At 41.7% G+C, this 22,917-nt stretch overlaps 1 protein-coding gene across 3 annotated transcripts in view; it reads right to left on the reverse strand.

The window, feature by feature from the left end:
• Positions 1–22,028, reverse strand: part of ACSL3 (acyl-CoA synthetase long chain family member 3) — a 46,329-nt gene extending 24,301 nt beyond the window's left edge. The window contains exons 1-3 of one of the 3 annotated variants that reach the window (XM_086754277.1): positions 21,910–22,028; positions 9,076–9,179; positions 4,450–4,871 (exon numbers count right to left, since the gene is read on the reverse strand). In XM_086754277.1, the coding sequence (XP_086610403.1) occupies positions 4,450–4,800 (351 nt within the window). In that variant the 5' untranslated portion in view covers positions 4,801–4,871; positions 9,076–9,179; positions 21,910–22,028. Of the gene's footprint in view, positions 1–4,449; positions 4,872–6,365; positions 6,436–9,075; positions 9,180–21,909 lie in introns of those variants that run through there. The other 2 variants (XM_086754278.1, XM_086754279.1) reach the window with 2 other exon arrangements.
• Positions 22,029–22,917: the final 889 nt, after the last annotated feature.

Raw genomic sequence — 22,917 nt, forward strand, 5'->3', positions numbered from 1 at the left:
TCACCCTTTTTTACTGCTAGACAAAAGTGGGACAGAAGACTGGACTGGAAATGACTGGCAAATCTCAGTACTGAAAAGTCACATGGAAAAAGTTAAGCAATCTCACTTTTCCTCTACATGGGAAAGCTGCTGCACAGTAAAACTGGATTTGAATTTACAGTTCCCTTTCTGTCATCCATTTCTACGTGTGCACTGGCACCTCACAGGACTATTTTCTCACCGAGTGAGAGGTTATTCCTTTGACGACATCCTAGAAATTTTCATACACAGATACAGAATCATGGAATGGTTAGGGTTGGAAGGGACCTTCAAAGCCCATCCAGTCCAAGCCCCCTGCCAGGAGCAGGGACATCTCCAACCAGATCAGGTTGCTCAGAGCCCCGGCCAACCTGGCCTGGAATGTTTCCAGGGATGGGGCATCCACCACCTCTCTGGGCAACCTGGGACAGTGCTCCACCACCCTCCTTGTAATAAATTTTTTCCTAGTATCTAATCTGAATCTACCTCCCTCTATTTTAAAACCATTACCCCTCGTCCTGTCACAACAGGCCCTGCTGAAGAGTCTCTCCCCACCTTTCCTGCAGCCCCCTTTAGGCACTGGGAGGCCGATCTCAGGTCTCCCCGGAGCCTCCTCTTCTCCAGGCTGAACAGCCCCAACTCTGCACTGAAAAATCAGACTCAAATTATTCTATCTTACCTGTCTAGTTATACGAGCACCTAGACAATTCTGAAAACTAATTTTTATTAGTCTATTATTTCAGACATTTCCTTTGGCTACATGGCATTAGTAATAACTGCAAGCAAATTATTTTAAAAATTTTGAAAAAAATCTATAAAAGTAAATTACTCCATTTTGTTTCCCAGATTTCATTTATCAACTTTAACTAAATTTCAAACTTGTGGGCTGTAAAATCTAGTAAACTTTTGGCATGTAACTCATTTCTAAGGAGTCCATATTTTCACATCCTCTTCCTTAATAAAATGAATTTGAAAATCTCTCTCAAACTCAAATAGAAAAATAAGACCTACTAGATTTCTTTTATCAAAACACTTTTTACAACTGGTGAAGTTACTATTGGGTAACTGAGTTGTACCTACTACAGCCTTGCTACATATTGCTTGTTAACCTACTTGTTTAGCAGGACAAATAAATAGGCTGTTCCAGAGCCAAAATTTTAATGCCAGTTTGAGACATTTCTCCCCAAACACAGTAGTTTTGTCAGACTTGGAAATTCTTGACAAGCTCAGTAGCTGAAAACATTCAAGGATCACAAATGGATCTTTCTGAACAACACTTGTGATTCTGAATTTTTCCCTTTTTTATTCTCTTAAATAATTTATCCTCATTGCTTAAACAAGTTTGATATAAAGGAGTGAAAGAAGGTCTTATTGCTTCTTTCCTTTCTTAAGAGGTTAGGAACCCCACAGAAAGGAAGTATAGCACTGTTTCAGTTATTTTAAATATATAGAAATATACTGTTATATTTCCAAAGAATATTGACGTGTGAAGAAAACAGATGAGAGCACCTTTTTCAATGCAGCTATTTTGAGTTTTACTTTTCCTACTGCCTTCCATACACTCAAATTCCCACGTTCCCTTCCTCCTCATGCCCATCATTTCTCTATTCCCTCCCTACAACACATCAATTCACCGCCTCTATCAGTACGTCCCTTTCTTCTGCATTTCGTTTCTCTCATCCTTCTTTACGTTTGAGTACGTCTTCAAATTCATCTCCCTTCTTGACCCTTCCCTCAGCAGCTTCCACCAATATTTTTACAGTTCCTACCGTAAACAGCTGTTGAGAGCGATGTTAAGTGCCAGAATCCATTAAACATAGACACAAGTCTGAATTTACAGCTTTCAGACTTTATTTCTGCTAGGTAACTACTTACACACGTAAAGAAAGTAACCGTGCAAGAGTTTGCAAGAAAAGGACCCAAGAAGTCAAGGTCATTGAGAACTGATTCAAGAGACACGTAAAACCAAACACTAAATCAAAAGAGAGAGCACCTCAATGTCTACTTCAAAATATGACATTACATAGAAAGACACTGCCCTCTAGTGCACCAGCTTCTAAACCGCAAGTTATTAAAAATATTTAACATACATTTAAATGCCTTGGAAAATACTATTAAATATCAGTATTGTATTAATATTTCAAAATCCAGCGAAGTATAGAGATTAAATACTTGCTGCACAGCAAACATTTCTTTAATCGGGATTTTAGGGCAACCATATTCAAATTTTTAGTGTGAAGGTGTCATAAAATGTTCTCAAAAAAAGCTCCAAGCTTTTGTGATTAAACTACCTGACCTCAGTTACCTTTCAAGGTCTTCTTAAAAGTAGCTTATAGGGCTTGAAGAACCTTGACTACAATTTGGAAACCCATCATCACAAATTAAATACATTTCCTTGTGGAAAATATATTAAAAATAATATTATTTGAAACGTCCATTTTTGGCCTTTCTCATATGAAAATACAGATTGCAGGTGAGCATTTCTGAAAAAGTCCCCCCTAAAATATTATTTATATTGCACCCTGTTCTTCAACATCATAAGCTACTCTTTCACTGCTCGATGACTTGGCATGGCAAGAACCTTCCTGCAACTTCACAGTTTCAGTATCAGCTATAACGAGTAAAGGTCTGAATTTCCAAGGAACTACATAGGAATAAACAAAATCTTTGAAAAGTATCATAAAAACTAAAGGAATTGCAGATTTTCTGGGATCTTATTGCTCTCAGACTAATGTAGTATCTGATTTAAAGATGTTGAATACTGAGCTTTGAATAATTTTAGCTAGAAGTGGGAGCACACTTAGTTCTCCAGGCAATAAAGACAAAAATCAAAGGAAAAAACCCTGGTATTTAGAATCAACAAGGTATTTTGTGAAATTTTCCACTTTTCTGCACTTGCTAGAACATGTTATGAGGCACTGAGAAACACTGTATTCCTTAATGGGGAGGAAAAAAAAAAGAAAGAGAAAAAAAAAGTAGACTTAGGCGATAACGCCACAGCTTGGAACAAAATACCACGAGGGCAAGTATGGCAATCGACCATAATGAACTGTTGTGTCCAGCTTAGATAAAATTACCTAACTTAGGTAATTTCTAAGTCTAAATACTTAGAAACAAGTAGGTCAACACTAACATTATACAGCTTTCCAATATTCAGAACACTTTGCTTGCATAACGGAAAAGGATAAAACGCCTCAGCTCTTAAGCCTTATAATACTAATTTTGTCTAAAAAACAGAGTGTTGATCCCAGGCAGGCAAAACTCTGATTTGTGCTCAGAAGCCAGCTTTGTGCAACATGAACTTTCTGTTTCTTTACAGGGCAATGAGGCAGCAAAACAGACATCCAGAAAGATTACACGTACCCATTTCTCCCAGCATTTCCCTTATACCGAAAAATTAACTCCATTACCGGCAGGAAGTCTCAATAACAATTAAGTTCTACTTTAAACATCATATTCCTATATCAGAATTAAAACTAGCAGTATTAAGGAATCTTTTATTATAATAAAAGATAATTTTTTATTCTGCAGGAAAACTAATAGTAAGTAAAAACTGTCTTTATAGCATGTGGTTAACAACTTCTAATACAGAACCGCAAACCTTTAACTGATCCACACGTAGATGCGTATGCTGTTAATGGTATCGTAACTTGTTTCTTCAGGCAAAACTGCGTTTTTAAATGAACAAATACAAAGCAGCAACTGACAATACAGCCCTGAACTTAAAAGACTATAAAAAGTCAGGCCCTTGAAACAAGAGTTTTCTATCGAAATTACATCTCCCACATACACCATGATTACAGATTAGCAGATAAATAGTTCACCTTAAAGGAGACTGAAAGAAAGGAAAAAAACAAACCTACCAACTAAAAAAAAGTATCTTCCAATTAAAGTCTGTACAATTCTTTTCCAAACAAAAAAATTTAAATTTAAGCCCTGAGTTCATAGGGCCAAACAGTAAATCCTTACGTAACAATGAAGTGTACTGAAAAGGCACATCTGAGTACAGGCACCTAGTAATTTTTCTGTATTTATCTGACCATAGTTCAGAATAACACAAAGGGAGTTGTTTTGGTTGGTTTTGGGGTTTTTTTTTTTTTTTAATTCATCTAAAAGGAAAACTTTAAAGCCAGTTACATCATCAGCTAAATATTAAAAAAATACCTAAAACATATTTGCTTTTTTTTCTTTTACTGAAACCATAAAAAAGCGTATCTACTCAAGAATGCAAAAAGGTGGTTTAGATTTGTTTTAAAAGCTGAGTAATGAAAACTTCCAAATTAAGATAATTTAGCTATTTTCACAACTACTTAATCTAAGTAGAGAAGCTTATTTTTTCCCCTCCATTTGCTTTCCTGGACTAGAAGTGTTGCAAAAGAAAGTAAATACACTTCGAAAAAATTCTTGAAGGCAGACTGCAAAAAGACTTACCTTTTTAAAAACTTTTCCCGATGGCTGGATTTCATCTTCCTCTTTTAGGATTTCACGTGTTCCCAAGAGTTTTTTGTCCTTAAATTTAGTTTTAGCATATTTAAAAACCTTGTCGAGTGTATCGCATCCAGGATATAAAACTGAAGCTAAGCAATGTAGGCTGTTAACGGATCTGTACGCGACCCCAGGCCTATTATTCACAGGTTTGGCTTTAACCTGCTTGGCTTTTGCGATAGCCTGCCTTGACCCTGAAAATATGTACCACGGAATGTACGTTACGAAGGAGTACACCAAGATTACAAAGTTTATTAACTGCAGAAGAACAGGGTTGATGTTATGCTTCAACTTCATTTTGGCTGCTTGCGAAGGTTACAAGGAAGAGTTCGGAAACATGAATCAATTAGACAGGGATCCAAAAAGATCTGAAAAGAGAAAAGAAAATGTTAGTGGCAAACTCTACAGCTGCTGGCAATAGAGGGTTATTTTCAAACTTATTATTGCAATCCATATCAAAGTAGGTCTTTTTATGCAGAAATTAGGCTAAAAGTCTCAATCCTCAACAGAAACAAAAAAAAAAAAAAAATGACCCATGAGGAAAACTAATATTAAGTAATATTTGGTAAATGGCTGAGAAATATCCCCAAAAATCACAGCAACAGCACTATGAAGAGATGTGCAACTTCTTCCAGGGTCCCTAATGATGCCACTTTGACATTTTTTAAAGCATCGTTTATCATATTTAAAGAACACAACGATGCAACTTTCTAATGTAGTCTATCATGAAGGCGAGAAATTATGCCGTCTACCTAAAAGGTTAAAAAAAAAAAATCAACAAAGTAATTAAACTGTTATAGAAAACGGGGACACTTGTCATAATGGCTAAAGATTAATTCCTGCAATGTTGAATGAGCTACTAGTTATAAAATCAATGTTTTGCATATAAAAGCATAATGAACTATAAATAGACTTCACGCAGTTAACTTTTCAAATGTACTGATGTAACTGAATTAAAAGCAGGACCATAAATCAAGCAACTAAGAACGATGTGTACATAAGATGCACAACATTTATAATTGTTTTTAAATTAAATAAATTTTCATTCATAAGACACAGTGCCAATACTGTATTATTCTTTGGTGATGTCCTGCATTCACTGACTCTTTGAAAACCCTAATGGAAATACATTTTAGTTGAAAAAGTAATGTTCAAATCGTGTAACACCCTTCAGTGTAAAAAGAAACTTCATGAATCTTAAGATTTGTAGGTCCTTTTGAGAGCAGATCAATCCAACATACTTCGTTTGTAGGATGAGATTCATTCCATCTTTCTCTAAGCCATGCAATGTCTTAAAACTCCAAAGCAAAACTATTTCACCATCAACTTCTTCCCTAACAAGCTGCTGTAACCTCATCATCGTTAACAGCGCATCATTACAGGCAGTTTGATGGAACCAAGCAACACCAAGGTCTTGGAGATACAAATTCAAAGAAAACACAGAAGCTCTTCACAGTATGGATTTACTGAATCAAGCAGCAGAGGGGGAAAGGGATTTAAAAGCTTAAAAAAAAAAAACCAAAGAAAACCAAAACACCACACCAAAAAAACCAAAAACACACCAAACCCTGAAGTGTATATATCTTAATTTTCAGATCAAAGGCAAAAAGCAATAACAAAAAAAACCCCACAAACTTAAATAGGCTAAAGGGCAAATTGAGTAATCGTTTGAAGAGACTTATGTTCTTAGGCTGTCGCTGAAGGATACTTAACGGAAATAACCACGTGCCAGCCAATAAGCTACTGCAGTCCAGAAAAAATGTGCTTTTGTTGAGAGCAGCATAGAACGCGCTGATTTAAAGCTGAATCCAGAGTTCACACAATAAAAGTCTACCAATTTTTCATAAACTTATACACTGAACTATAATTTTCTCTGGCCCAATTCAGGGTGGATGGGGACACTTTTTTTCCTCCTTATGAAGCTGGAGAACTTCTCTGTGCCTACAAAGTAGAAACAGAATTTAACCAAGCACTGTTACAAGCAAAAATGAAGGCAACTGTTTTAGTACCTTCTGGAAAACTTCTCCAAGGAAATTCCCTGTTTGACAAACAATTGAGCTTGTCCAACCCTGGATGTCATGACTTTCCTTGATTAGAGAGGCACCGAGCCCTTCCAGAACACCAGTTTCTCATTTGATTTTGCAGTCATGCCAACAGCTTTATTCCTACCTCGGAAGGAGAGAGGAACCTTTTCCACCCTTTCTAAAATAACCACGTCACACTCTCTCTTCTGGCTTACCTCAAACCGGGAAATGTTCGCTTTAAATCACAAACCATTAATTGCGCTACAGCCACCGTAGTCTGCATCAGAAAAACGGGTCTAAAGAACACCCCAAGAGGTCAGACAGAGGAAGTATTTTGGAATGTCACCCTGGTTCAGAAAAGTAAGCGTCCAGCTCTAGAACTCTATGTTGCAGAACTGGTACCCTGAGTAAATTGGTAATTATTTCCGTTTATCCTTCAGTAAAGTGAGGCTATTAAAAGTCCTCCATTTCTAACAGTTTATTTTAAAAATTAACACTTACAAAACTATTTCTCACTTAAAATGTCAATTTTTAAGGTTTAAAAAGTATCTTTTGCAAATGCAGTGTCTTGCCTTTAAAGGCCAAACAAGACTCCAGTTTTTTCTTTAAAATCTTTTAATTAGGATATAGCAAACTTCAGCAAGAGAGAGTGCTGCTGTGCCGGTCTCTAACAATTTGGGAATTGGTTTCAGACCGTGATATTTACAGAGCATCTATGCCATTGTAATTGGGAGCGGGAAAAGTGCAATTTCTTTCTGAATAAGGAAGAAAAATACATTCTAGTATTCTCATTAGAACGGTAAGTTCCAAAATCTTTGTAGGGCAATGGGTCTACAGAGAGCTGAGCCACGACACAAAGGAATTTTCCTGGTGGGAATGTAAAGGCTCCACTCTTTCCTTGTATAACTGAAGAAGACAAGAAGCATTTTAATCCAAAATTTCATTTATTTGTTTGCTACGTTGCTGAAGAGAAAAGCTCCGGGTAAGCAAAGGAGATGCCTAGTTTGAGTTTAAAATGCCTTCATCCAACAGATTCATCACTCCCACTGCCAGCAGAACATCAAAGTCAGCTGAACAGAACAGTAAGAACCCAATTAAAAAAAAAAAAAAATTATGACAATGTAGAAGCAAAACGTAACCCTAACTTGAGACTGGGCTCCTAGCAGTAAGACAATTATCTTTTTCTTTACTGCAAGCAAAATCAAGGCAGCTGAACACAACAGTGAATTTTTGGGTTTGTTTTTTTTTTAAATAATTTAATCTCTCCAAGAACCTCAGTTTTAATTACATTGTAAAAAAATTGTTTTAGTTAAGATACAATGTTTGTATGTGCATTTTTCCCTATAACAATTGCTATTTCAAACCTTTAATGTATGGGATTTTAAATTTAAAACGAAAACATAATTAATAATAAATTTTGCAGAACTAATCTGAAAATTAAACTTTATTTTTTAAATTTTCAAGTTTATATAAGACTTTAAAGGCTTGAAAAGGATGCACTGTTTGCTGATTAACATTCTGCCTTTAAAAAGTATGAAACAAAAAACTTCTGAAAGACTTAGTGAAATACTATACCGGGGCTTTAAAATTTCACTGAAACAGAATCTGTGGTCACCCTGTTAATTTTGGGAGTGTATGACTACTTTTGACTGTAAAAAGAGGGTAATGGAACCCAACATTTTGGGGCAGGGAATGGAAAGCAGAGGACAATAGGATCCTAAGCAGGTTTAGTAAATGTTAGACTATGACACTGTGAGAAAGTCCACTGCCTCTAGAATACCGGAATTTTGTTCCTGGGTAACTCCTGCTTAATCACTGACAAATAAAAATACACGACAGGAAAATATCTTTAACTTAGCGCTTCGGTCTGCAGATTAGCTATAAACACTCAGGTTCTGCCAGAACACACATCCATCCTGGTTTCACGTTGGGGTTTTTGAGGAATCATAGAATCATAGAATGGTTAGGGTTGGAAGGGACCTTCAAAGGTCATCTAGTCCAACCCCCCTGCAAGGAGCAGGGACATCCCTGACTAGGTCAGGTTGCTCAGAGCCTCATTCAGCCTTCAAACCCTGACCAGAGATGCAGGGAAGGCTGGCAGATGAAAACCTGCAGGAAAGAGCTGCTAATCTATGCAAGGATACAACTCGCAGAAAAACTGTGCAAGGAAATGTTTCTGCACATGCATAATAGCTGTTCAGTTTATGCATTATTCTGTTCCTTGAAGTAGCCACCAAAGAGGAAAGGGTAAGACCACAAGTAAAAATTACAGACTTTTTTCAACAGCAAAGAGAAGCAGCCACCAGCAACCCCATTCATGAGCCTGGAGAAGTAAACCAGCAGTTTTCAGGACTGATCCTGCTTAACACATAATCAGTGATTTGGCCTGATACACTGCTTATACTAATACTGTTACATCCTTTAGTTTTAGAAGAAAACTTTTGTTAAATGAGGAAATAAAAAAATCCTGAAAGGAATGTGTTTACTCATTGACCTGCTTATAATAATTACACTACAATAAAGGCACGAATTAACAAGAAAAATAAACCTTATGCAACTTCTCATCATGGCAGGTACAGGTACAACAGCCGATACAAGATGTTCCCGTCTCGGTTTACTCAACAGGAGCCGTCACAGGCAACTGCACGAAATCTAAAAATGGAAAATCTCCATTAAATATGGCTATAAAACATTATTTCACTTGTCTTTTATAATAACTAAAACCTTGTGCCCATCTAACGCTGCACTGTATCGCCTTGGAGAGGCTAGGCCCACTACATCTAAGCTAAAATAAAACCAACTCTAACACACAACGTAGTTGGCCATGGTTTCTACTCAAGCCCAGTAGTTAAGGTGGCTGGAAGAGCATTACATTCAGTAGCCCATGCTACTTGCCTCCCTGATAGACTCAGATTCTGTTTCCCCAGTGTAGCACTGGTTCTACCACCTGTGGCAGATAAAACATTCCTATCTTGGAATATTTACCTATGCAGAGAATACAGTTCAGCCCCAGTAATAAATACTCCTGGACACTTTATTAAATGGACTACATTAAATAGTAATCGTTACACGTATTGACTTTGCTTTACTATACGTCAACGTTTTATTTATTGCTCTTTGCAGAAGTTAAGTCTTACTTAAAAACCTGTGCCAGCCATTCAGATTCAAAATAAGCAGCAAACGTACACATTTCATACCTATTAACCTGTCTGCAAGCGCTGTTATTTACACATTTATTCAGTTCTTAGGCAGATAATCTTTGCCAGAAAACACTTTCAGTGGATTGGCTATTTGCTACTTGTGGTAAGCACCCAGCGTGCTCACTGCCCCATTTCTTGGCTTCCATGATTTCACACATAAAATTAAACAAAATCAACTCAAATCTGGAGATTACAAGATATCCTTGCAAAATAAAAACATTCCCATCATCAACTTAAAGTTGCAGGAACATACATTAGATTTCTCTTATCAGCAAATCTTGAAAAAAAAAAAAAAAAACAAACCACCCAACTCTGATCTGTTAACATTCATAGAAAGGATGAAAAGGTTATTTACAGGGTTAGGCTTTAATGGACAAAATAACCGACTATCTTCACGTATTGCCCGATATCTTCACCAACAATAAAAACCAACAATCTGAGGACTCAAGACAATATAACAGAGCCCATAATACAGAATTTTAGCTGTATCAGAAATTAGCCCCTCCTAGTTCACATCCGGACTTAAAAAGCAACATGAACAACCCTAAGGAAGCAGGTTTTTTACTACATCTGGAATTTGCTATTAAAGCTGCCAGACGAGATCTAAAAACCCCAAATTACTACTATTCATTTATAAATCCTCGCGTATTCATCCATATAAAAGTAGAAAAGAAAACCAAGCGTAGGCAGAAGCAACAGCTGATGCTTCACAAGGAATCTCCCTGGACTATGAGCTGAGGTAATGAACGGTGCTCAGGAAAAAATCCTCAATGTACAACCACCGAAGCAGAAGATCTGTTCTGCAATACAGATTTATGATACAGTTACATTTGAAAGTAGATGTTCCTCACAGTTGTAGCAGATGTGTTTTCACACATTTCTTGAAAAGGAGAGGACTAAAATCCCAACAAGCCCTAGAGAATGGTGGAAATGATGCTCTGGTCCCCGAGAAGGGCTCAACACGTTTTCCTGAATTTAAAGCTGCTTTCCAGAGTCCACCACCTCCCACATCCCCAGACAGCCCCTGCCCCGGGACTGTTTGCCAGATCTGTGTCGCTCCTCAGGGCCCAGCTTGCCCCAAGCCATCTTGGTGGTCCCCTCTGTCTCCAGCCCAGTGGTTTCCACGCAACTGCAGATGCCATCCTCATCCCCTGCTTGCTTATTTTCCAGCCCCTCCACATCACTCTTCCCTAGGCTGGTGCCTAGGTCTCAGCATCACTTCTAGAGCAAGGGAGACCTTCCACACACCTCCCATCATCCACAAAACCCTTCACCAGCTAGACCTGAAACCCTCTTCCAAAATTAACTGCCTCTATTGACTCAAGCTGGGAACAGATCCCAACTTTTTCAAGCAGGCAAACCCAGAATGAACTTAATTCACCTCCAGTCCCTGATTTCTCACTTCCAAGTCCTGAACAAAGAGACATTCGTCTCTCCCTGGACTCTGTCCTCTTCATCACTACATACGTTGTGAAACCCTACTAGCTTCACACAAAGAGGTACAGTGGGAGACCAAAATTTCTACTGATTATAACTCTTCTCTCAAAACCACCCAGATTTTTTGGACGTGGGGAGAATAACTGCTCCCTGCATACACATCCAGGGTAATTTTGAACTACCTTGCTCGGATCACCCCAGAGCCTTCAGCTCTCAAACAACCTCGGGTGAATACTCAGGCTCTTCAAATGCTTCCAATAGACAAACACACATTGGTGGATTCCCAGAGCCACGTAAAGCATTCCTGTTCCTGCTCACACAACATATCCGCCTGGGAGGCTTCAGCATAAGCAAATCCACAGCTGAACCCCAGTCTTGATGGCCAACTCAGACACCTCCAGTGCGTTTCTGAGAAGTACAGGAGGGCACACGTAGACCATTAGGAAAGACACATCATGACCTGGAACAAGCCATTTTCCAAGGATAGTGCTTAACGCATGGCCTGAGGGTATGGTTTCAGTTTGGCTCAAGCAGATTTAACGCTGGGCTGCTAATAAAAACAGATTGTTCATCTCCAAAACGTAATCCAGTCTTTCCCTCCATCGTACCAACACAGGAGTGCCTGTGTGGCTAGGAATGAGTGCGATTAGCTTGCTGATCCCGTTTAAGCCCTCTCCTCAGGGCAGAAGGGTGGATTTCCCTTTGTATCCACTTTGGTACTCACTTGAGCCTCGTGTGAGTCACTGCAGGCATCTAAATCAACAGAAAATTAGCACCACAAAAGGAGTTATTCTTCTGCTATCTCAAACTGGCTAATCATGAATAGACAAGCACTAATGCCACCCCAAAGAGGGAGGACACAGCTGGAGGAGGAGAGAGAAGGAGCCCTGCAGTCACGCTGCAAATCAAACCTCCAAATCAAACCTCCGCTGGGCTGTAGGAGAACCAGGATCAGCACAGACCCAGACGCTAAACACCTTGTGACTCGGTCGTAACCAGTGCACTGTGGGATCAGAGAAGAGCTGCGGTCTGGAGGATTAACCTTCTGCTCTCACTACTAATGATCTCAGTACTTACTTTTTTTGGAGCTCACCCCTGGCAGTTTCAAGTGCCGCAGTCTAAATAGCTTGTATCCCAAGTTTAAAGGTATTAAACATTCCTATAAATACAAAGGGGTTTAATTTACATCCTTCGCATCTCAATGCTACCTTTGTAAAATCATACCCCTATTTCCTTAGGAGGCACCCAGAAGGCACGTTATTAGGATAAATATGTCATTATGCACTTGTCAGACAGCAGGATACCATGATGGTAGGACTTACATGAACAGAAGAAGTCCTTTACCCTAAGGAGAGACTTTCTACTACATTAACTAAATCCTGAGAGGACGAAAATAGTTGTATTATCTAGAAGAGTTTACAATACATTAACATTTTCTTCTCCTCTTAGTAGACCCAGAAGCTGAGATGACAATCATAAAGCAGACAAACAGCTTTATTTCCCCCCCCCCCCCCCCAAAAAAAAAAACACCAAAAAACTATGGGGCTTTCAATGCACAGTCTGACTGCATGGGCTACAAACTTAAATTTAAACCCTCGTTACAGGTGAGAATTAAAACTAAATAAAATGGGTTCAGCACTAATTCAGGAGCAACACTCGAGCAAGTCCTCCTAAAGCTACCATTACCTCTGACAGAAATATCCTTTCAAGATAGTAAAATCAGTTGAAAACACGAACTTTATTGCAATTCTGCATCTTTGAAATTTTCCTATTCAAAACATTTTAAAACTTATTTACCTTAAATAAGTTAATTTTTTTAAATTACACAAGACAGATGCAATATTTAACGGCTTGATGAATACATCTTCTATCAGTGAGAGTAACGAAACGAAGCTCTAAAGGGAACAAGTGTCAGCCAACCTGGAAGCAGTTCCCAAGAAGTTAACATCACTGTTACCACTAATACAGAGAAAAAAGCAGCGTCATGAAAACATTTATTCTAAATCATTCAGCAAAGTAACGGCTATGCCAGGAGCACAATCCAGTGCTGCTGCATCTTCGTCTCCTTTTCTTCCCACTACGTAACACTGCTTCATGGCAAACAAGCACCTTGCTCCTTTCAGCCACTGATTGATCAGGTATTGTCAATACATTGCTTCCTTCCTTCGCGTAACCTTGGCTACCGGACAAGTGGAGTACAGCCCAGTTTATCACTGTCCAAATTCCTACAATCACTTTCCAGCTGTTCAAGACAACCTTCCTAAGCACTTCCACTGGGAGGCAGACTCTGTTTTCCATTTGAACAGATGGGAACGACCAGAATGGTTTGAGATACCATTTTCTACAACAAAGTACAGCCTTAAACCGATTCTCTGATTTCTGGGAAACCTGAAATGCTAAGAAGTGAACAGGTCTGCTTTGTTTCTCAGAAATCAAAACAGAAATAGATGTTCTGTTGCCATATATTCAATCTGGTTGCGTGCTGTATGCTAGTCATGTATTTGTCAGAGAAGAACAAAAATGTAACGTAATGGTACCAGAGATTTTTAGCGGTAAAGGTGCTTGTGGATTTTTCTCTAGCAGAAGCTTTACATGCATAAAAATGTTCTCATTTACTTTTAGATGAACATGAGTCCACTAAACATAATTACCTATTACCCCATGTTCATTTTTTTAAAAATACCAGGTGGCCAGCTCCAAAATTTATGAAGTTCCTGTATTTACATCACCTTTGCCTTGTTTCTCTACCATTTCTTCTTTATTTGATGGGCTTTTGTTATGGCTAACCTTATGCCAGAACCTCTTTAAAGAAAAAGCAGCAGACAAATACACGCAAACAACAAAGCAAATCTGACACAACAAAATTATGATACAGGCTTCAGAAGAAAAAGTAAAGGATTTATTCCAAGTCTTTCAAGTTCTTCACAGACAGACATCAGCCAGAGGAACAACGCTTTATAACACATTCCAAAGGAATAGGGACATCCACAGCATGATCAAAGCGATCAAATGGGATGTTTCACCATTTGATCTGAAAGGCAGAGGTGCTGACATTTTCAACATACTTTCTCTTTTGAAGGATAAATACATTTTCAGGTTCAAATGGCTTGAGTTTTGGTGCGTTTGTTTTTGGTTTTTTTTAACATCATCATTGTGTCCAGTCATCTACAAGGATTTACTACCAAATCCAATGAAGAAGTTTCCACAGGAACATCTGCTTTTCTCCCCTGCCACTTTCCGCTGTGATGACTGCATCTGCAGAACAGGAGCAAGCCTTCTTCTCTGGCCAGCGATGGAAGTCACACCTTCCTCAGAGGGGACCACCACCTTTTAAGGAAAAGATGACTACGCCCAAGCCCACGTACATGCTTCAGACTGCGCTTTGTAACATTCACCCTGAACATAATGAAGAGATCCTCCCCCAAGCCACACAGCAGACAAGCAACGGGAACACCATTTCTAAAAATCACAGACCCAGGAAGCGTTGCCACAAGCCAACACTTGCACAAGCCTCACTGGGTGTTCTGTATGTCATGAAGTGAGCCTCTCCGTGAGGCATATCAAAAGCAACTATAGAGGTGCAGAAAATAACTCGTGGAGCTTTTCCTCAGCACAAATAGAAAGGGAGAAGTGAAACGCACTCAAACTTCTGTGGATATTTAAGTCCAGATTTCAAACAGGCTCAAACTAAACCAAACTGAGATTTGGTCAATCAGCAGAAACAGGACTCAAGCAAACGCTTCCTATGGATATAAGCACAACACTATAAACGTGAAGTTCCCAAAAGGAATGTCACTTGGAAGCCACTTACTTCAGAACTTTTTGTCCCTTGTCACAGATGCACAGCCCTGTTCTCCACAACGTCAAAGCTGGACAAAACCATCTCCCTTTACGAAGCCCAGGGAAGGCTACTACAGAAGCAGGTTTCAACTTCATTCCCCCATGTATTTACGGGCAGACAGCACTCTCTCTCTGCCCTCAGAAAGTGGGGAGTGACCCACAGAGAGCCACACAAGAGCTGCAGCTGCAAAAAGACCGGCAGGCTGCTTTACTGCAAATCACTTTTGTAAGGTTTTTATTTCTCTTGGCTGCTCTGAAATTCTAGGGACAGTGGGGAATATAATATTACAAAATAAAGAAATACCAAAGGAAAAAGAAAATATTTCAAATTAAGTCTAGGTTTTGTATTGATACAGCTTGGGGAAATTACCTCCTTGTTCAAAACCCAGCACTGGAGTTTATTTAAGTATGGCATAAGGATGCCCACCCTGCTCATTTGAGTTATCATCTTATTTTCTAATCTTAGAAGTAACAGAGTATCAGGACAATCTCTCTCCTCCATCACACTGGAACAAATATCCTTTTATCTTTTTTATTTTTCTCTCTCTTTTTTTTTGTAAGCAAAGCAAGGCAGGATCCGTTACGAACATGCTGAACAACTCCATATCATGAAACAAACGCAAAACAAGGACTCATTAAAGCAGAGGCCGCTTTATTCTATGTAAAGAGGCATGGTCCTCAGCTCCAAGTCCTTATGTGTCATCCTTAAAAACAAAATTTGCAAACTCAGGTGTTGAAAATCAGAGGACAACATCCAGTGCCCACAGATATGGACCGGAGGGGATGAAGGTGAGGAGGTGAGGAAGTCCTCACAGGAGAGAATTCAAGCCAGTAGCTCTGAGTCAGTATACAAATACCATGTAGGTAGATGGGAGTTTTTGGCAGAAAGGAATTCTGTTTTTCTGTTCAGGGAAAATAAACACACCCTTAGACTTATATAAACAAGACCAAACTATTGAAGTACCTGGCTGGGTAGAGCCTTCGTTGCTAAGCTTTTCAAAGAAGAACATTGACCTTTTTTAAAAAGAAAGGTGTCACAGTACCAACTGTATTTGCAGGAATTTTGAAAATATTTTCAGGCAAAATTATTTTCCCCTGTGTTATGCAGATGGTCAGATCAGATTAATACACGTTGACAAGTTGGAAGTCCAGAATAAACTATTAAATATTTCTAGAAGAAGAATATAAATAAAATATTTCATCTGTTTCACGAGCCCCTAACATTTCAAAATCCAAAAGAATTACATCTTGCATTTTAAAAAAATCGCCGAAAGAGTCATGAAAGATTAAGCTAATGACATAATTAAAATATATACACTTTCAACCACTGTAAAAAAAGTCAGGCTAGCAGATCTCTCTATTCTTTCACCCCCTGGACCTGGCCACAACTGCATATGTGAATGCATAACACAGGACGTGAGAGAGTATTTTTTTTTCTTTTATTAAAACGTTTTATTGCTAAGTGATAGATTTTTGAAAACAAAAGTTGTGACACGTTTCTTTACGAATGTCTAGTTTAGTCAGCATTCCTGATCCTTGGCTTTGTGGCTAGGACACACACTAGCTCATAGCCCTGTATGCTTGAAGTGGATTTGTGCCTTGTTCTTGAGCGTATTGGATGCTATCAGGTTATCTGTGCAGACTGTAAGAGAACGATATAAAAATCTCCATAAGCACCTTCCTCCCCACGAGGGGGTGGTAAAAAATAAAATCTACACAGTTATCAGCACTGCAGAACTGGAAAACCTTTTCTAGGCATCTCAAAGCTGTCCGTTAGGAAAATTATTTCTCTGTTCACAGCTTCCCTAAACAACACAGTGCAGCAATACCATGGGAACAATTAAACCGCAGCTCTCAATGACTGACAAGCCCTGGTGACAGAACTTTCCAAGTAGTTTGTGGACTTACTGGTGCAGAACAGACGGAACCCAACCTGCCCTGGCCACGGACACCTTCCACCAGACCAGGTCCCTCACAGCCTCGTCCAACCTGGCTTTGTACCCTTCCAGGAATGGGGCATCCACAGCTTCTCTGGGCGACCTGTGTCAGCGCCTCACCACCCTCACAGTGAAGAATTTCTTCCTTGTGTCTAATCTAAATCTGTCCTCTTCCAGTTTAGAGCTATTAACCCTTGTTCTATCGCTACCTGTCCTTGTCAAAAGTCCTTCCCCATCTTTACTGTAGGCCCCCTTTAGGCACTGGAAGGCCACTCCAAGGTCTCCCTGGAGCCTCCTCTTCTCCAGGCTGAACAGCCCCACCTGTCTTAAAATTTTGTTTGATAGAAATCATACTGTATGTCTGATCCAACAAACCTTATGTCCTCATGCACACTGATGTATGATACCACACTAATTGCTCTGGAGTCTTCTAGCCAAGCAGCAAAGAACACATGCAAAACCTTCCTGCGGATGGTCGAGGTCTCTCACGTGTTTCAGTAGCCAACCTGAACAAAGCGAGGCACGTTTCACACCCTGTCCTGGACAGCAGGAAGGGAAAGGCAGAAAAGTCTTTCCTGTAAAGATGCAGAAAAACTGTTTTCAGCTCACAGTATCCTTAGAGTTTATCACAGGAGGAGAGACTGTTCTACACAGACAGTAACATAACACAGCAAATAGACGGGGAACCGGCAGCGCAGTACTACTGCTATTCTGCTGCTTAACCGACAGCACGTCACTTCTAATCTTTATCATTTATTTTCCCCTTCCCAGTCTCATACTGGTTTCATCTAGTAGATACAAGCATTCAGGCTGAGGATGATATTCACACAGTACCTACAAAAACAATTTGAAGTGAAACGGGAAAAGACTTGCAGCTTCTTACTGTTGTTTTCCACAACCAATGGTGAAAATCCGTAAGTCAGTAACTTGCAATAATCCTATCTTCCCTGCTTTTCAGGAAACTCATAAAACCGAGAAGCCAGCTTGTCCCATTTCAGATACTGTAATTAACTGGGACATCTTGGTAATTAACAAGACTCAATACCACTGAGGGAAACACGACTTCCCAACACACACACGCTGACAAATTGCTGCCACCTCCTCCTCCCCTCACAGGGCTACAGACACTAAGCCCAGCACCCTGACTGCCCGTGAGCTGCAGGCTCACTCACGGAATGAGAGGACACATGTGCGAGTGATTCCTTCCCAAGGATCAGTAAAGACTGTCACGTATTTTTAAAAGCACTGTGATTAGGCTCTGGCCTTGTCCAGGTGATTTCCTTCAACATCCTCAAAATCGTTAAGATCCCAAACTGCACCTTGAAGCCAAGTACTGAAATCCTTGAGAACCCTTCAGGCCTCGCTACATGGCGAACCCTGCTGTAGATCAGGATCTTAGGATGAAAAGCAGTTCTTCCAACTCTAACTGCATTATTAAAGAAATAAAAGTCCTGCTACTTAAGACTGGCTTGAGTGCTTGCTATATTCCTTCAAGTATGATGAGTAAAGCTGCACTGCCAGACCACACGTGGTCCAAAATAGGCTGGCTCAGAAAATTCCACTGCAATGGCTCTGTGGGCAGAAACTAAACACGGCCACGGGATAATTCAGGTGGGAAAGGACCTCAGGGGCCTCTGGTTCAACCTCCAGCTCAAAGCAGGGTCACCTGTGAGACCACAAGTTTTCTCAGGGCTTTATCCAGGTGGATTTTGAAAACCTCCATGGAAGGAGGCTGCACAGCCTCAACGAGCAGCAAGTCCCACTGCGTGACCGACGTCACGGTGAAAAATGCCTTATAGACCTCTCTGACTTCAATTCACGCCTGCTCGCCCTCCCACCACGAGCACTTTGAAGAACCTGGCTTCACTCTCTTGAAAACCTCCTCATAGGTGCCAGAAAGGTCGCCAGGTCTTCTCCACTCCACAACAGAGACAACTGTCCCTAACAGTGACAATTCTCTGCCTCTCCTCACAAAACAAAAGCTCACACCTCAAGACAATCTTGGTATAGCTCCCCACTCAACATTGCCCCTGTCCTGGGAAGGACCAGGACCTTCTCAGCAGAGCTGCTCCCCAGCCATGCTGGCCCCACACCCACCAGAAAACAAAGCCAGGAAGCCCCCCACCCTTAAATAGCTGTTTAAATGGTAAATTTGCTTAGTAATCAGCAGCAGATGAAATGGATCGAAATCGAAGCCAAGTCTTCTTAGTGTTAATACACCTTACTTAGTAGTACTAAGTCGCATCTTAGGGCCATATTCAGATGGCCTAAATTCCACATAAATCCTTCGGCCTCCTATTTCTTATTAGCTGGCTTTCAGGCAGCTCCCCATTCAGCGTCTTATGTAAATTCTCTGAATTGCTCTCCAAAACTACTTAAGATTTCCTCAACAACTGAGAAAAGGGGTTTGAGAGGAATTCAGGCCACCTGAACTCAGTCTTTAAGAATAACGCAGCGTCAGACTGCATTATTCCTTTGGTTTTGTCACCATGGCAGTAAGTAGCAGCTTGTTTGCCAGGGGACAGGTTTTAGTTTAGTTACTCTTCCCTCAGAAGATGTATTTTTAAAGAAAATGTAGTTGTTTTTTTTTTTTTTTAACAATTCAGGATTCAGGTCCTCCCGCTACCTTCTGAAAATTTACTCCATAGCTGGATCTCCTTGAACAAGAATGATTCTGTAAGTTTGCTTTATCCCCAGTTCTCTCTCATTTGGTCCTGAGCCACGTGGTGCCACTTTGTTCCAGATGCCCTGACGATTCACTGATAAAAATTTGGTCTTTAGCTTGATTGTGGCTCAAACCACACAGTGGCCAACAGAAAGGAAGAAGAAAAGCCCTACCTCAGCACTAAATGTGTGCTGGGGGAATCAATGGCTTAAGTGCTCACCAGTTCAGCAAGAACACACCATGCTTTAGGTCAAGCATGAAGACGGTTCCTCTAGTTCTTCAAAGACTATCAGTTTTCCGGTAAATACCATCTAGATTTTCTTAGGCTTCAGGCAGAACCAGACCTCTTGATGTGAGAAATTATTTCCTGTAGGCATTATGGTTTTCTACCAGTGTCATGAATCAAAAAGCTACACGTACCAGCATACTCAGCCCAATGTGCTCTACTCAGTGGTCTGAGGTAATCAGGATCCTCCAATCAAGAGGAATAGAGGGGGGAAAAAGGAAATACCCATCAACACTTCTGAAAAGAGGAACCAGACTCAACACACCACAGTCCTGACACCTCACTTCAGGACATCAGTGTGTCTTGACCACAGAGATCAGCAGATCCGTCAGATCCACTCGTCAGCCAGCCATCAAAACTGAACTTAGAAAGCATGAAATCTGGACCTCGCTCCTGTTTCTGGGGACTAACGACAACAAACACGCTGAACCACCACAAAGAAAACGGCCTTTCATTCACAACGTTTCACTTCAACCATTCCTGAAGCATAAAGCCACAGGACAAGGAGGAATTACCAGGCTTAACAATTACTTTTCTTAATTTTTCAAGGCACACAGAACAGGCAGATACTACAAGATGTGCTTGCTCAGTGCTGCAGATGGATGCGAGCAGAAAGTCTGATGAGCGCACCCAGATGACTATTTTTCTCTTACGACATAATTAAGACCTGATAACGCTTTTACTTTTTACCCCTAGGGATTAAAAAAGTCATATGCCACAGAGAATCTTGCACAATGAGATGCTAAGTCCACTCTGCAGAAAGACTACTCCTACAGCAGGACGCAACCAGACAGAAATCCCATGAAGTCTTCTGGTTTCATTTTGAGCTTTTTCTTTACATGTTGCTTAGAACAACGTAATAAAAAAGCTTCATGTCAACTAAAATATTCCTTAAGACTTCTATAATGTAGAAGTGCATCCTAGAGTTGTGTTGTGTGATCTTTCACATTCCATTCAATACAGACTTCTACAATATTCTAAAATATTTTGACCCTTAAGAGACTTTTTAGAAGTATTCAAAATCATTTATCATTGGTTTTGCTCTTTATTCACAAATTCTGTGTTGATAAACGCACCTTTACAGTTAGAGAGTGAGACTATTTAAATAAAAGAATTTCACGTTTTGTGTTATCAAATCCATTTCAGAGGCCAAATAAAGAGCCATGGTTTAGAATCTGGTACTCCTAAACAAAACGCAGTATTTCTTCTTTTAAAAAAGCTATATACCATTTGTCATACGTAATTATTACGTGTCTTGTGGGTGTTATTTCTTCAGCAAGTTTAAAAGAAGAAAGCTAGCAGCGCCCATAAATTACCTCACAACTATTTTTAATCACGCCACTGTTTCAATTTTTTTTTTTCTGAGGGTTACTGTTTGCTTATTTCCCACAGGTTCTGTCTGGCTCCCACAAACCAGACCTCAGGCTTTCTGTGGAACTATCTGAAATGAGCGCACGCTTCGAGGGAAGAACGTCCCTGTGTCCCCCCCCGAGCCAGCCCACCAAGGGCAGGCACCCCAGCGCTACAGACCCCTGGAAATCAGACCGAAAACGGCAAAACACGACTGGAAATCCGGATCCGCTCCTCCCTCACCTGCCCTGGGTACCCGCACCCCGCGCGTCCGGCCCGAGGACCCGGCGCAACCGCGGGGTACCGGACCCCCAGGCCCGGGCACGCTGCGGCCCAGCGGGCGGGGCGCGGCCTGTCCCCCTCCCCGCAGCGGCGCGGGGTGCGGGTGGGGGGAGGAATGTTACCTGCGCCGGGCGGCGAGGCCGCGGCGGGCAGCCCGCTCCCTCCCGCAAACCCCGGCCGGTTCCGTGGCTCACGGCGGCCTTCCTCCACCTCCTCCGCCGGAAAAACCCCAAACGCGAACGGGGGAAAAAAAAGCCGCCACCTCGCCGGGCCCTTCAGCACCACCGCGGCCCGCGTGGCCCCCGCGCAGGCGGCGGGAGGCCGCCCCGCCCCGGGTTTGCGGCCGCGCCGGCCTCCCCCGCGCCCCTCTCAGCCCCGCACTCACCGGGCCGCCTCCAGCCGCCCCGGCGCGGCCGACGCCGAGTGCGCGCCTCCGGCCGCGCGGGCTCAGCGGCCGCTCGGGAGCCCGCCGCCGCCGCCGGGTGCCCTCATTCCGTATGCCGCACGGCGCCTGCCGATTGGCTGGAGCCGGGTGGCGCGCGGGGCCGGGCTCCCCGGGATAGGGGGAGGCGGGACGGGGTTACTACAGGTCAGACGCGGCGGTGGGCGGGGCGAGAAGGGAACCGCCCCCTCTTCCCCGCGCCCGGGCCGCGTCAGCCCTGCCGCGCTTCGGTCTCACTGCGCCTGCGCCTTGCTTTCCCGCCGCGCCGAGGCGGGAGGCGGCGGGCCTGCCTTACCGGAGATGTGTTTCTCCTCCATTAAAACATCTGTTCGTTACCTCTAGTCCGACATTAATTTAATTACTTTGACGGGCGCTCCCACGGTGATGGGCAGCTGCAGAAATGTCTGGAATATGTAAAAATTTTGCCTTGGGTGCTGCAATACCATTGTTACCTGATGTTGGCTGGAGCCCTGAGGCACGTCAAGATACATTTTTGAGCTCAAAAGATGCATTTTTGAGCAGCCTGTTCATTAACTTAGTTTTCTGTAAAGCGTTGACGTCCTGGAGCTCCTTCTGGAAAACGGGCGGGAGCTGCAGCGGCAGGGCCCGGGCCCCCCGAGGCTGTACCCCAGGTTGCCCCATCTGCCGCGGGGGCACAGGCCGAGCTGCTGGCGTCCTCTTTTTGAAACGCTGCAGGCACAGCAGAGTTTGAGGCTGCCGTTAAGGTTTTACCAAGTCTGAGGTGTTTAATGAAGGTGTCACGAGCGGCAGTTGCTGCAGAGGTTGGTGACGGAACTGAGCAAAGACTGCTCATTTCGCATCGATTGCCATCGCAGCTGGCGTCACTTGGAGCAGGTTTTAGTTAATCTTGCTTGAGGCTAGGCTCCCGTTTAGTTACCAAGGACCTCTTTTATCAGTATCGACTCATGCAGATGCTGCAAATGTTCCTTC

The sequence above is a fragment of the Chlamydotis macqueenii genome, chromosome 9, assembly GCF_036417535.1.
Source record: "Chlamydotis macqueenii isolate bChlMac1 chromosome 9, bChlMac1.mat, whole genome shotgun sequence".
NCBI lineage: Eukaryota > Metazoa > Chordata > Aves > Otidiformes > Otididae > Chlamydotis > Chlamydotis macqueenii.